Genomic DNA, 15,841 nt, shown 5'->3' with positions numbered 1-15,841 from the left:
TAGATTATGCTTGCCTGAAGGCATCAGTCAGTCTAACTGGCAGTTAATCAGTAGAAAATTTCACCAAATAATAAATTTGTAGCAAGCGTTTCAGGCCATATACTGAAGGCACTTTTGGTATCTAACCAATACTGCCAAGGCACCATGAAGGTATTGTGATGTTGGTTTCTGGTCAGCATGTTTTTTCTGAGAAGGTGAAAACCTTTATGATCCCTAATATACAGTGTAGTACTAAAATCCTGTGTAGGAGGATAACAGTAAAAAGCAGTGCTATGTTTGACCAAGTGGTGATAAAAACATGCAGACTGATACTGTAAAAAGTAGAAGATAAAATCTGACATTTTAGCTACTTGTACCCTGGAAATAGCTGAGAAAATTTCCTTCAAATCTGGTATGTGGACTCCCTTCCTTGCAAGCATGTCTGCAGAAAATTTTGTTAAAATTGGGGTGGGGATCACAGAGCTACGTATGTGTGGAAACACCATTTTTTCTTACTGTCAATATACCCATGGTGTGGCACATGCAAAAAAAAACAATGTGGCACACTGGCATCTTGGACCACATGCACAACACATTATTTTCTGAATCATATACAGTCAGTATGCAGCATAGAATATGTGTATATTTCACAGAAAATGGCTGCTTATGTATCGGTATTACTGCTCCTAATTCAAGTGTCTTTGGGAAAGTTTGAATGCACTAGGGAGATCACTGTTAATACTAATGGAAATGATGGTGAAGATTGTTTAAAAGGAGATTATCCTTGTTCTTCACTTGGTTATGTACTAAACAATTTAAGGAGTAATGATTGTGTCAACATAACATCCAAATCAGTCCCATTAACTATAATAGTAGAGTTACCCAACCTTAATGCTATTGCAATAAGAGGACAAGGTAACACCAATGTAATGTGTAACAATACTGGTGGAGTATTCTGTAATATCTGTAGTAATGTTGTTATTGAAGGGATCACATGGGATCGGTGTGGTGATCCAAACCTTAACCAGACATTTGGACTATTTGGAGGAGTAAATTTCCACATAATATCCAACTTGTCTATCATTAATTGTATATTTCAGCATTCTAGTATTCGCGCACTGTCGATAACTTTGCTATCTGGGTTAATTGAAATTGTGCATACTCACTTTTTATATAATGCCAATTATGAGATAATTTATTGTGCTAAATCTCAACGTGGCTTCATTCAATGTACTGCAGCTGATTTTAATGTAACTGGAGCATTGCGTATCCAAGATGTACTAGAGGAAGCAACTGTTAACATTTCAAATTGTCTCTTTGACCACAATGGACACTTAGGGGTTGTTAATGATATTGACTACAGAGAAGTGCCATGTGAAATCTGTGAAGTAGCTGATGGAGCTGGTTTATTGTTTGTATCTCTTCATCCTAATATTGCTGCCAATATTTTCATTGAGAATACTAATTTCTCATTTAATCGTGGTCGTAGTGGAGCAGGAGCTCTTATAAAAACCCAAAATTCACCACATATTGTATTAACCACTGTGATATTTAATAGTAACAGTGTATTAAAATTTTATGTCAATGCTTCTGCGCTCACAATACACCAGGACCAGGCACCTTGGAATGATTCTATAGGAATGTCCTTGATACAATTATCATCATGTCAATTTCACAACAACAATGGTGGGCGGAATATGCTAAGTTACAACATTGCAGATGTACCATCATATTTACTTATTGACAATTGTCAGTTCTTTAACAATTCAGAATATGACATTACATTGGTGGAACTAAACATGAAGTGCAACGGTTCAATTGAAATTGTGAATAGTAATTTTGACAAAAACAGTGGAACAGCTTTGACTTATTTTCAAATTCGCAATGAGAACATGGCTGTGTCAATTAATAATGTAACTATGACAAACAATACAGGATTTGCCACTGAGAAAACAGGAGGGCTTATTTTAATGGAGGTTTCACAGGATAACTGCACTCTACGGATATCAGAGCTAATTTTCATGGATAATCATTATTCCAGCAATGGAGGGGGACTATATATAACTGGTGCTTTTGAAACTATTTTCAAGTGTTATGTTGAGAATTCACATTTTGAGAACAATTTTGGGTTTGGTGATGGTTCTGTTATTTACAGCTCTTTAAGATGTGCAACAGAAAAGACGTATCTGATGTTCATTGATAATTGTATGTTTACTCACAATCAAGGTAATAGCATTGTTTACACTTCTATGGAATATTATGTATTGCCGGCATTCTTGATTTTAAATGGAATCTTTAGTCATAACAGTGGTACTCCACTAAAACTATTCAATACTGTACTGGTAGGGAAAGGTACTACTGTCTTTGAACACAATGAGGCTGATACAGGAGCTGCTTTGTATTTAAGTGACTCATACATTTTACTCAACTATACTTCATACCAGTTTCACTTTATAGACAACTCTGCTAATCAACATGGTGGGGCTATATTTGTTGATTTTGTACTCTCTAATGTGGACCGTAGCCAATGTCACTGGCTGTTCTATCCACAAAGTGACTTCTGTACTGAAATCTTTCATGAAACAAATAATTGTACTACAGTAATTTACACTGCTGAGTTTTGCAATGAAGTGCCCAAAAATGATGTAGTCAATGTAACCATTAATATAACAAACAACACTGCTTTGTTGTCAGGACAAGCAATATTCTATGATGATGCTCATAATTTTCAAACTGTTAGAAGATCCAGTAATACTTCAGATAATAACTCTATGTTTTATATTCCAGAAAGTTTTACATTCCTACCATATGTTACTGAACCATTAGTCTTAGCTACCCAGCCAGAGATTCTTGAGTTAGGGGAACCTGCAAAATGTAATAATGACTCTACTGAATGTAACATAACTGGAATCACATTAGGTCAAGAAATTAGAGTTTTTGCTAACATCACTGGCTATAATAATAAACAAGCAGAAGCCACAAGATTTTTTATCGAATGCATTGAAAACTGTGACAACTACACTTGTACAAGTGACTTTGTTTTGATTGTTGATGAGTTGCGTGGGATAAGTATTGCTGGAGATGAGGTGACTCAAAATGCTTTAGTACCTTTGAGACTGCACAGTGGGATGGTTAGTTTGAAGTTAATTATTGATTTAGTTCCATGTCAGTTAGGTTACGTGTATGATCCAGATTCCCATCAATGTATGTGTTACCATTCAGATGACAATACAGTGACATGTGTAGATAATACCACAACCATTAAGAAAGAATACTGGTTTGGAGAAGTAGATGGAAGTAGGACTGTATCAAAGTGTCCAGAAAAATACTGTAATTTCAGTCGTATTGAAGATACTCCTGGTAGGTACGTACTTCCTGTGGGTTATGATGATCAGTGTAATGTACACAGAGAAGGACCAGCTTGCGGTGAGTGTAGTGGTAACTACACATTGTCATTTGACTTTAATGACTGTGTTGAAGAGGAAGATTGTTCTATTGGAATTACATTTCTAGTCATTATCTGTACAGTTCTTTACTGGATTCTTATAATAGTAATTGCTTTGGGCGTTATGTACTTCAAAATCAACCTGGGATATTTGTATGGGATCATCTACTATTACAGTGTGGTGGACATTTTGTTGGGACAAATTTTGCACTTTTCTAGTGGATTAGATATTGTGGAAAAAGTTATATTCAGCATCATTAGGCTCAGCCCAGGATTTCTTGGCAAGCTCTGTTTCATTAAAGGAATGAGTGGGATAGATCAATATGCCCTACATTATATTCATCCTACTGCAATTTCACTGATTCTTGTGTTGCTTGCCATATTTGCAAGATGCTCCAGAAGATTTGCATTATTCATTAGCAGGGGAATTATTCGTGTAATTTGCCTAATTCTCACATTGACGTACACCTCAATAGCAGACACTTCATTACAGTTATTCCGATGGTTACAATATGAAGCTAATGACAACCTTTACTGTTACTTGTCACCGCATATGAAGTACTTGAATGGTCGTCACATTGTTTACTTTATAATTGCTGTGCTGTTTGAATCAGTAATAGTTCTTGGTTTGCCTCTTTTGCTTCTAGTAGAGCCATTCATAAATAGCAGAATTAACTTCATAAGAATAAAGCCAATACTGGATCAGTTTCAAGGATGTTACAAGGACAAGTATCGCTGGTTTGCTGCTATCTATTTTCTGTGTCGACAAGTAATCCTCTTTATTGTGGTTATCACCTCAGACCAGTTTATTTTATTGTATTTGCTTGCAATAGTGTGTGTTGCTCTTGCTTTGTCACACTTTCTGTTGCGACCATATGACAATGATGCACTCAATCAATATGATGGGATTGTACTACAGTTGTTACTGCTGGTTGTGTGTCTACAAATAATTTCAGTATCAGAATCTACTGACTTCCAAGATAGTGCTATCAGTGGTGTGGCTTATGGACTACTCTTTCTACCTCTCTTGGCTTACATTATCTTATCAATGTATATCAAGAAAGATGCTATATACTCAGTAATGAGGTGTCTATGTGGCCAGCATTGTAAATGTCTGTATAAAGATGAAAATGCAGATGTGCTCCCGACTGAAACTGTTCTACATGAGAGTCATCCATTAGTTTCTAGAAGAAATGTCAGTTCCAGGTACGTTTGTAACAGAGTTTTACTATAGTTTAGAAATATTGACATAATATAGACACAAATATGTACTTGCATGCATACTATGTAATAAGCCTTTTCTCTATGTATATCACATGGCACTGATGTTTGACAAGTGCATTACTGACACACATTGAGGATAGTCTGGCACCACCTTTCCCTACTATAATGGTTACAGATCCCATGTCAGGTCAAAGGAATTCAGTTACCGTATATGACCGTATAGAAGCCCGGGCGTTTATTTCCTATAAATCATTTTTGACCCGGAGTTTAAATGAGACCGGCGTTAATTTTTATTTCTTACTAGCCACTCGTTGAGAATGACAGGTGCCAGTAAAAGTACCTACGAAATACGAAATCCATAGCCCATCACATACATAAACCCATTCGGACTCTTCTGCTGGGTGAAACATTGGAAGTCGGGCGGAAAGATGACAATGACCACGATAAATACGCTATGGCCATCACCAGAAGAGAAGGCATAGTCGAACAAGACAAGACATCATAAGACTGGTGACGAGACATCACTGTATAGTTAGCAGCTGACACAAGTTTAGAACCCCTTTCAGTGCATATCATTAGCACCCCGGCGTTTAAATGAGCCCAGGCATTTATTATGACAGTCCCCTAGCTGTACCCGGTGTATATTTGAGCCCCTACGTGTATTTGAGCCCGGCTTTAATACGGTCATATACGGTATACAGTGTACAAAACTGCTAATTAAATCAGATGATTTCCATCCAATTCTAATAAAAGCATTATGTTACCATCAGTTATTTAATCAGTCAGTGAGCAAACATAAAATTCTATTACATAAGTTTTTAAAAATTTATAGAAACTTGTTGGAAAGGTATAGGATCACTCTGAAGACTTTTATGGTAAAAAATACTGCCAAGGTGTTATAAAGGAAAGGTGGGGCTGTTTTTGGGTGATATTGTTGGACAAGAAAACCCAAAAGTTTTTATCATACAGTACTACCATTCTGTATGATAAAAACATTATGTAGCTATGTATTACATATATATTTCATGCTTACTGCTAATGTTACAGGAAATATCAAGGGTCAAGCCAGCAGCAGTATAACCAGTACCAGGAATCATTTTTTAATTATGATCATGTTGACTAGGTTTGCTACTATGCAGTTACTATGCACAGTGACACACTACATATTTTAGCCATGTACTCTATAGTGATGGTCAACCATTGCATTATGCATCACAACAGCTAATTTCCATGTGTGACATATTGTAGTAGATTTATATAGTGTGTAATGTTATAATATAGAGATTAGGATTGATGAAATTTTACAATTGTAACTCTAATATGTTTGTAATCATGTGAGAGCTATAACTGATAAGTTGTGTGGTTCAATTATTTGATCTGATATATATATATATATACACATAGAACAATTCCAACAGTTTATATAGCAGTTATGCATTTGTGTTTGTTTATTTGTGGTTAACATATATTTATGGTGAAGTTAAACAGATACGCAGAAATTGATGCAAAATAATTATAAACTCAATTAAGACTAAATTAATTAAGCTCAGGGCATGATTTTATTAGTTTGCATGAACATCCTCTTCAACTGCAAGTTTGGGACACTGCTGGAGTCAAGCTTCATGTCTACTTAAGAGAAGTAGAGGCATAGCCAGAACCCGGCCCAGCCCAGGCCCAGGCATCAATAATTCGAGATACTCTAATAGAGCAGTCACGGTATTCAGAGAAGCAATGTAGCAAGCTACGTATAGTAGTTATAAATAATAGATGAGGGCAGCTATTGTCAGCAGGTAGATACCTTTTGTTTGGTTTTCGGCTTTACAGCTAGACCCTGGCATCACCTTCTTTACTAGAGGAATAGCATAACTGTAGCTAATGGATAATACTGTAGCCTCTTTCCCAAGGGTCTGAAACTTGCATAATCTTACAATTTCTGAAACAGTTTTTGTTACTTTCACATTGTTTGATGCACCTCTACATACCATTATGTAACAACACTACATTATAGGCACATTGATAAAGCACTGAGACACATCAAACTCAATAGGTGACAGCAGCCAGTCTTGTGATGACTGAAGATGATGTGCGACTAATTGGTCTGCCAGGATAACAGAGGTATGTATGCATTATGTATCACATCACCTCTGTTACCTTCCATTATCCTTGAGTGTACTGTTTTAAAAATGCTATGAACAGAATTCTTAGCACAAGCATGGTGATAATTTACTTCAGAGATATTTCAACCTACTGGTGACCATCTTTTAATAGGGACCTAGTGTACGTTTGTTTCACTGGGGTGTCACACAAGCACTCACTATTGGATGATCTGCGTCAAAGACAAAATTTACATTAGCCTTTGGCTTACAGCTTTTGACCTGACTTGAATGCATCTTCCTGAAATTTTGTCTACTGTGTTAGGCTTAATTGTTAGGTTTTCATCCCTGGCCACATCCAATGTGGCCATTTAGCATTTTTAAAAGTTAGTATAACTAGCTATAGTAAACCAAGAAAGCTGCTGTCTGGGCCATGTGAGCCAGCTAGATATAAATCCGTACACCTTCATTGTTACTTTAAGTGTTGAAGCTATTTAGGTTTATTATATCCATTTACCAAACACACCAGTCCTGTGCTTTAAAATTTCTTAATACATCCTATCTATATAACCAGGGGAGTAGGACAAGACCACGTGAATGCGTAATAATGTTGCACAAGTACTTATTATAAAGTATTTCATGTGAACTGAATAGACCCTGTACAAAAAGTTGAGGAAGGGGCTTGATACATATTTTGCTCTATTTAGTTTGTTGCTTGCAATGGTGTGATTCATGATTGGAAAGATGCTGCTGTTATGGCAAGGGCTAAAAGGGGGGGGAGGGGCTAGTTGTGGCCAAAAAGCTAGTTGTAAATGACTTTTGGCTAGTTGCAAATGGTGATTGGGCTAGTTCTAAAATTTAGACAAAATAGTCAGGTTTACCACAGAAAAGTGTACTTACGTATTGTACCTCTTAACTCTTTTACAATTTACCACAGGGATTTGACTAAAAGTCTAAAGATACATCTTGAGATAGTCATTTTCAAAAATTTTCTATTTCATGGTCTACTACTCTGATTAAAAATTACCTTACTAGTTTTAATTTCTTTCTTACAGTTCACTATAAGCTGAAAATCAATACATTCATCAAATCAATGCTTTCATGCACATAATTATATGCATAGTTATTTTGTCCCTTCAGCTTGCTAATTATTTCCAGATCTCAATCATTCTCTAAAATCATTTCCACTTGGCACACTTATGTTTCAAAATTCTTGGGGAGTATGCCCAGACCCCTAGAAACCCCTCTTTACTGCCACTTTGTCTCATGACTTTCATGTCAACAGTAACAGTAGGCATCAATGATTACAATACAATCGTTGTTGTATGATCTATTACTTTCAACAGGTAGTATGACTATGGTTTAATAAAATATTTTTGTTAGTGCTTTGTAGTGCACGTGATCTGGTCTTACCCCTCTGATCTACAACTGTGAAAGATACATCATTGAAATCACAGTGAAATTGTTACAGAGCTTTGAAACATTTTAAGTTTTTCTATCTCATAAGTTTTAATATTCATTTATAGGTAACTCTGAGTTTTAACACTTCTTCCCATTTCCCACTGTAGTGATATTTTGTAGTCTTGACTGTTGACTGTGAGTTTGACCACAATCACAGATTGAGATTGACTTAGTAAGTGATACGTGATACCCCTAGTGTTTTGTTTTATAAGCCTAGCACTACAATTAAACAGGTGATTCTGAAGTCACAGTCTAACCCCTCCACCATACTCCAAATAACCCACACCCTGTTTGCCCATTGTAATCTATAACATCTGGGTTTTGCACCACTAGCAACTGTAGCAGGCTATCTACCATTGTTACCAAACAACCAACAACATACTTAGTAACCATAGATACAAGACAATAACCATACGTAAGTCCAGGAGCACGACTACCTGAAAACTTACATTCATAAGTGAATAGAATATAATGAAAGACTAAATACAACAATGGAGAGTGAGGGCTAGCAACAAGAAATCAAAACGTAAAAATTTTGAACCATCCAACACCAAGATGATTCAGGGAAAAACCCACTTGGTTTTACCCACATACGCATGTTACGCACATCAGTAATGTCATCAGTAATGACTGAGTTTCTTTCTGTAGCTATGTATTTGTTCACTTCTTCATTTTGATGACAGTAGTGACTTTCCATGTAGAATTCTGCCGTTCTCCTAATACAAATGTCATTTTGCAAAGTTTTTTTAGACATACTCTGTAAAATGAAATACAATAGTAATTGTTTTGTTTGTTTTTGTTAATGCAGGTAGCAATGATGTCATGATCTAATTGTGGGTCAGTCATGACTACTCGCACAGCAGGTGAAATTGGCCAGTATCTCCTCATATTGTACATAGAACTCTATCATCAAGGGTGACTTTTTTTGCTGAAGAGCTGCAGCATTTGCAATAGTGTGATGCTAGACTGTGGTACATCGCTCAATAACTTTTTGTTCCAAGTTTTATGTACATGTTGTAACTGATCATATTATTGTTGTTTAAATATCACATCTTTTTATTTACAAATAACTAACCCTTTGTTATCACATCTTTATAGTAGATCCAATATTACCGTAACTTCTTTCTGTAACAGAACATGTACAGTATGTTACCTCTATTACATTCAGATGGTAGCCCTAATAATTTATGAATGGAATGTGGCTTATTCGTAGTAATGCTTGACCTGCTAAAACACCATGAAGCTTTTATTTCAAATGTCCTATGTGGTCTGACAATTTCACTGTTTTATATGTACTAGGAAACACACCATTTGGTCTTCTTTTCTGAATTTGGAACCAAACCATTATTTCTTTATTTATTTATTATACTGGACAGTCTGTAATTATTGATGCATCCAGTGGGGGGAGGGGGAATGCATAATCAATAGACACTAACAATAATGTTCATGTAAGTTTAGACAGTTCAAGAGTGTCATTATCTACAACTTCATAATTATCATTTGTACACTCAGTCAGATTGTTATCACCAGGAACTTGTCGCTTCTCCAATAGAGGGGACATTACTTGTTTTAAGTACGATTTCACCATTAAGTATTATTCACAACCTTTCCATAGTTGACTCTCCAACAAACCCCATACATATTCACTGTACACAGAATCACAACTGCACTTTACCTTTGATTTAAACCTACCATACATGAATTGGATCACTTCATCTGAAGCCTATACGTACTTAATGTCCCTAGCAGTGCAAAACACGCTGTGCTGTACATGATACGAAAGCAATGGATTTTTAAACAACATTTCAGTCTAATAAGTACAGTAGTTACAGTTGTACAGGAGCAGCTTTACATAGTAATAGCATGTTTCAAGCCTTAGTGAAGGGGGAAAGGGTCCTGATGTAGGGAAAGAGAATAGTGCACGTGCTGAATTGTCGCTGTTTAATATAGTGCAGACCAGCTAAATAAATTACTTCACACTTGGACACGCTGACATGGTCCACATTCTGTGGGTATGCCTTACAATGACAGTGTACAGGACAAAGTTCTTGTAAACAATTTCAATTTAGTACATACTGTAACAGTATAGTTGGTATTTTGAAGGCACACACATGTTGCTGTACCTTAATTTGTTTGCTACTGATTATGGAGGATGATTTGATGCTTACCAACCGAGGCGATTCACTTGGTTTGTCTTTTAACTCAGACTCTACTGATTGTGTGCAGTGTAACACCATTTTGCAGTAAATGTACTTGAAATTTAACTGTTAGACTGGAGTGATTCAATTATATCTAATCACGAGCAAGAGTTGAACTTGCACATGCTGGATAAAAAATGGCAGTAATGACAACCCTCTTGAGTTTACTTAATATTCAGTCAGTACAGGTCCTGGGAGGGGGGGGGGGGCTTTGGGGGCTGAAGCCCCCCCTTCATATTTAGGCTTTAATTGATCAATATGCTGAGTATTATAATGAAATTTTGTCTTAGCATAATTATATGATCACTAATAATACAAATACTCATAAAACCACCTTATAAACATCTTTCCAAGGTATTATCAGTGGATTTATGCTAAAGTTTACGCAACAAGGACCCGGATCAGCATTGGAGGTGTACAAGATCGAGATACTCTAATAGAGCAGTCAGCTAACTACTCTAATAGAACATTCACTGGAAACATGTAGTTGGTTCTGTTATGGAATTTTTCCAAATCTGCCTGCACCTATACATACAATCAAGTGCATTGGTCTGTTTAAAGGGCTTCATTCATGTACTTGTGTAGTTAATATGTATGGCAATACTTAATTCAGGTACACAATTACCATTGAAAATGCTCTCAAATTCAATCTTGTATTGTTCAAATTTCAAAATTTTCCACTTTCAACATTATTATTCTAACATGCACCTATTCTTGGTTGTCTGTACCTACCCAAACGTTTCCATTAGCAAAATGCTTCAGAGAGCCATACCTATAATCTAAAGGCAGTATATAAAATATCTACAGGCAGAAAATATTAGGGATTTTATGTGGAAATGTCTCCGAATTGCAGCATTTTAGCATCAATTTTTCTAAATTTCCTGGGGCAGACCCCCCTAGTTCCAGCATGCTTCGCACACCTCTACCCAAGAGATTAGTACCTTGAGTTAGCCCCCCCCCCTTTTATAAATCCTAGATCCGCCCCTGGGTCCCTATGGTGAATGGGTGAATCCCCCAATTCCCTGTATCCCACCAGTCCCAACATAAGCAGTCCATTGTGTTTATTTTATGAAGTAACAGCTGCTCGTGCCTAATTGTATAAAATAACAAAGGTTATCTGCACGCACAACATGGGGCAGGATACAAAACCTTGCACGAGACTGTACTATCAGCAAAGATTGCAAATGTAATTTAATGCCAATATTTCTGTATTAACCAATTCAATGAAATATTAAAAATTAATTTAAGGTGTTTAATCAAGCAATACAGCTACTCAACCTATACAGAACTGTGCATGACAATAAATTGATTTCAGTGGCTGCTTTGAGCTTCAGTAATGGTGGAGTAATATATAACATACACTTGTAGAATGGCATGACCCACACACTATAGCTAACTGTCACAAATGAAAGGCAGACAGCGCTGCACAGATGATTAGGTATGTAGATATTTAACAAATTTTTACAGATACAACAGGAAGTACTGACGAAAGAAAATTTTGAAGAATTCACAATATTATTAATCAGCTTTGAGGAAATAAAATTTGACGAAAAGCAAAAAATAACAGGTCTAAACACACACTGACTTTTGAGGTGCTTATTGGACAAATTAACCAATTTGTCAAATTTTACTTTTGTAAAAAATTTCCTGTTGTAAATTTACAGTTAATATTGTTTCAGAAATTGTACTATAATATTATCCATTAGCTACGTAGTTATGCTCACAGGCAATTCTAAGGGGAAGGGGGGGGATTCTGTAGGTCTAGTTCAACTACCAACACTGCAAAGCCACCAACACTGCAAAGCCACCAACACTGCAAAGCCACCAACACTGCAAAGCCACCAACACTGCAAAGCCATCAACACCACAGCAACTGCATGGGACAATCTAAGCCTCTGCCCCTCTACTATAATTGACCAAGGCAAGTTGAAATATATCTGGACTAAAGGAATTATCACCATGTCTATGTTAAGAATTCTGTTCATAGCATTGTAGCATAAAACATTACAACCAGGCAAACAGTGGTGATCTTGGTGATGATGTGATACATACTCATGCATACATAACTCACTTCTGTTATCCTGGCAGACCCCTTAGTAGCACGTCATCACAGGCCACTGGTTGCTGTCACCTCTCCCCAGAATCGAGGTTTGATAAAGTGTGTCAGTGTGCTTAATAATTATTTTATAAAAGCGCCTATAGCGCAGTGTTGTTACGTAATTTTACGTAGGGCATCAAACGATGTGAAAGTAACGAAACCCTTTCTATAAATGTGTTGTGGGGTGCATTATCACTAGCTAATAGCCCTACACCTATACTACATAGCTATATCTCTTCACTCCCTATCCTGCCGCTATATGGTATGTGCCTCATCTATGACAAGTGCTTGAAGACGAGATGAGTATACCTCTGATGTCAACATCTCTCTCCATTGCTTACGCATAAACAACATTTCAGGAGAAGAAAACACAATCTGAAATTTTCCTGCTGCTAAATCATCTTCATCATCAATGCCCAAGACTCCTGCTTCTAGTCCCCTGGCCTTTAAATTAGCTACCTAAGTAAATTTAAATGAACACTTTATAATTGGTACCATTTGTATATTTCTACTTAACAGTTATCATATCTGAATGATTAATTCACAAAGTGTGCATTAAATGAAATATACCTGGTCTTTAATGATGGCATTTAAAGGAGTTACGACCAGTACAATAGATGAATGGGTTCTGGTGAATGCGTCAAAGACTAAAGGTAGACAGGCAAAGCAAAGGGATTTGCCAAACCCGGTTGGTAAAATTGCAAACACGTCTCTGCCACTTAGAAAAGCCATGATGACTTTCAGTTGTTCATCCTTCAACTGTATATAACCTAGTTTCTGAGTACACTCCGTAATCAGTCGTTCTGCTTTCTCTTTATCAAAACTCAGCGAAGACACGGCCATTCTTCTCTACGTCACGCGCCAAATATGCAATGAATTAATAATGCTGCGATTTGATTGGTGCTGCAACTATTGTTGCAGCTCGCACAACTCCAGTATACGGATGCGACCAGACCCTTTTACAGCGAGCGCCGCCAAAGTCATCAAAAAGCGAGCGGCGTTAAAGGGTCGGCTACGCCAGACTACCGGCCCCCCTGGTCCCCCCCCGTTCCTACGCCTATGTATAATAGGCCAACATCATGCATTAATAGCTAAAACTTTCATATCAGTTTAGGTTTAATGCCTTCTAACAACAATCTTCTAAAGCCATTTCAATTGTAGAAATAGTATTAAAGCCACAGTATATCCAACCACCATATTGTATTATATCTGATGGAAAAGCTGATGTCCAGACTGGACCAAACATTACAATTTAAAGTAATACTCTCGGTCAATCCAATGATTAGCAGTTATCAATTGAGATTGTTCCATTGTCAGCGGCAGATCCAGGGGGGGTTCCATGGAACCCCCCTTTTGAAAAGCCTCACTCACTCGAGATACTCTAATAGAGCAGTCAAATCGAGATACTCTAATAGAACAGTCACAGTAGTATTTTGAGGAACAGTGTAGCAAGCTATATATTTAGTTATAAATAAGGAAGTTGGTGAGGTGGCAGCTATTGTCAGCAGGTGATGACCTTTTTTTTTCATTGGTCTTCAACTTATACAGCTAGGCTGAAGTTGAATTTCATTCAAAGTGGAACCCCCCCTTTTTAAAGTCTGGATCCGCCCCTGATTGTGATACAGTTTTCAAGGAAAAGGAGTAGCTGCTTGTATATATAGCTATCCACACATATGCTGTCTGATAATGTAAAGCTTAATGACTGTGTAGCAGATGAAATTGAGAGATAAATTTTGTCACAGATAGCTGGCTGCAATTGAAAACAGGGCCCTATCATGGTAGACCTCAGTAGGTAAAATAGCTGTCAATATTTTCTTAGCTATGTGGAAACCATCCATAGTGGCTAATTCTAGTTTCAAACTCAGATTTTATAGCCTTATCTAACAGATTTCAGCAATGCTAGCACTTCTCTATTTTCTAAAACATTTCCTGTAACTCAAGTACATAGGTGTATCATATATATAAATACCAGAGACCATAGAACACATTGTGGGATATATTGAATCTGTATATAGCCAAGATTTATTTTCCTGGATTGCTCATTTAATTGAAATCAAGGGAGCAAGTGCATGTTTGTCATACATGATAATAAGAGTAAGTTTCCATGGATTTTTAATGTAAATACCTGTACTCTTTGATCTTATGCTCCTCTCACAAAGTTTTTTCTGGTTATAGTTTGGAGATCACAGCTAAGCATATTAGTGTTGTTTTAGTACAGCAAATTCATTTTAGTTTAGTTCTAGTTCCCATAGCCCCCTACAGTTTTAGTTAGTTTTAGTTCTAATACCCCAATTCCACCATAGTTTTAGTTAGTTTTAGTTCTAGTATCTCAATTCTACCATAGTTTTAGTTAATATTAGTTCTGGTACCCCATATTTCTGTAATTTTAGTTAGTATTTTAGTTTGTGTTAGTTTTAGTATTAGATATCTTCACATATACTAACCTTGGTAGCATGCCCTAGACTTCCAGAAACTTTAGATTTGGTGTTTTGATAGATTTTTCCCATTTTATATCGATGAGACAAACTGTACTGAGAATCCAATTCTTCAATTAATGCACAAAATTCACTGTTATCTACTAAATTCAGTGGTACATTGTTAGCATCCATAAAGGTTGCAAGATGAAATGTATAATAGCCTTATGTTTATTGCTGTTAGGGCTGCACAGTTTGCAAGGAGAACAATTTTGGATACACATCACTAGTCTATCATCAACTCCCGTGATGCTCTGCTACCTGTGCTATCACCATCATTACATAGATCGATCATGTTATCTTCTGAAAAGCGCTCCTCTAGCTGGGTGGCTGCTCTACCTTTATCTGACCATGGTTTTTGTTTACACAAAGGTGCTTTTCGTGACGCCTTGTGTCTTCGATATGGCTGGCGACCACCACTGTTGCCTTCCAACTGTGTGTGTGGCAAGCTATTCTCTGTTGAGCATGCCCTTTGTTGTCCCTGTGGTGGTCTCCCTATAGTCCGTCATAACGAGCTTCGAGACATTACTGCTGGGTTATTAACTGAGCTGTGTCATAGTGTTGAAGTTGAACCATCCTTACAGCCACTCTCAGGAGAATCTTTTCAGTATAGATCAGCTAATGTTGAGGATGGGGCCCGTCTTGATGTTGTGGCCAATGGTTTTTGGGAATGCGGTCAGAAGGCATACTTTGATGTAAAGGTGTTTAATCCTTTTGCTCCCACACACTGTTCAGTGTCTTTACCCCAGTGTTACAGGCGTGCGGAGCTAGAGAAGAAGAGGAAATATGAAGAAAGGATCCGTGAGGTGGAGCATGGGACATTCTCTCCCTTAGTGTTTTCATGTACTGGAGGCATGGGACCCCTGACC

The 15,841-nt window shown here is 37.0% G+C and overlaps 2 protein-coding genes across 7 annotated transcripts in view; one reads left to right on the top strand and one right to left on the bottom strand.

The window, feature by feature from the left end:
* Positions 1 to 9,402, top strand: part of LOC136260559 (uncharacterized) — a 34,808-nt gene extending 25,406 nt beyond the window's left edge. The window contains exons 2-5 of one of the 3 annotated variants that reach the window (XR_010703610.1): positions 633 to 4,630; positions 5,696 to 5,771; positions 6,696 to 6,763; positions 9,011 to 9,402. Coding sequence is in view for 1 of the 3 variants with exons in the window: in XM_066054348.1 (XP_065910420.1) it covers positions 636 to 4,630; positions 5,696 to 5,771 (4,071 nt within the window). In the remaining 2 variants the exon portion in view is untranslated. Of the gene's footprint in view, positions 1 to 632; positions 4,631 to 5,695; positions 6,020 to 6,656; positions 6,764 to 9,010 lie in introns of those variants that run through there. The other 2 variants (XR_010703609.1, XM_066054348.1) reach the window with 2 other exon arrangements.
* Positions 8,524 to 13,451, bottom strand: LOC136260560 (ATP-dependent DNA helicase RecQ-like). 4 transcript variants are annotated; one of them, XR_010703612.1, is made up of 4 exons: positions 13,069 to 13,450; positions 12,472 to 12,957; positions 9,278 to 9,327; positions 8,524 to 9,222 (listed from the first exon to the last, which is right to left on the bottom strand). XR_010703612.1 is itself a non-coding variant. In XM_066054350.1 (4 exons), the coding sequence occupies exons 1-3, from the start codon at positions 13,339 to 13,341 to the stop codon at positions 9,295 to 9,297; spliced, it is 456 nt and encodes a 151-aa protein (XP_065910422.1). In that variant the 5' UTR covers positions 13,342 to 13,451; the 3' UTR covers positions 8,524 to 9,222; positions 9,278 to 9,294. The 4 variants fall into 4 exon arrangements, 2 of the variants coding, with proteins under 2 accessions (XP_065910422.1, XP_065910421.1); XM_066054350.1 differs by having other exon boundaries at positions 12,808 to 12,957; positions 13,069 to 13,451; XR_010703611.1 differs by having other exon boundaries at positions 8,524 to 9,327.
* Between the last annotated feature and the right edge of the window lie 2,390 nt (positions 13,452 to 15,841).

Source organism: Dysidea avara, chromosome 7 (genome assembly GCF_963678975.1).
Source record: "Dysidea avara chromosome 7, odDysAvar1.4, whole genome shotgun sequence".
Classification (NCBI taxonomy): Eukaryota; Metazoa; Porifera; class Demospongiae; order Dictyoceratida; family Dysideidae; genus Dysidea; species Dysidea avara.
This window is presented reverse-complemented; position numbering and strand designations above follow the sequence as displayed.

Excerpts from the sequence above, each read along its gene's own strand:
- LOC136260560 (XM_066054349.1), bottom strand. The coding sequence starts at position 13,341 with ATGGCCGTGTCTTCGCTGAGTTTTGATAAAGAGAAAGCAGAACGACTG. Across the intron at positions 12,958-13,068 it reads ATGCCATCATTAAAGACCAG|GTAGCTAATTTAAAGGCCAG; the intron begins GTATATTTCATT and ends AAATTTACTTAG. Across the intron at positions 9,328-12,807 it reads GAGAGATGTTGACATCAGAG|AAAGAAGTTACGGTAATATT; the intron begins GTATACTCATCT and ends GTTCTGTTACAG.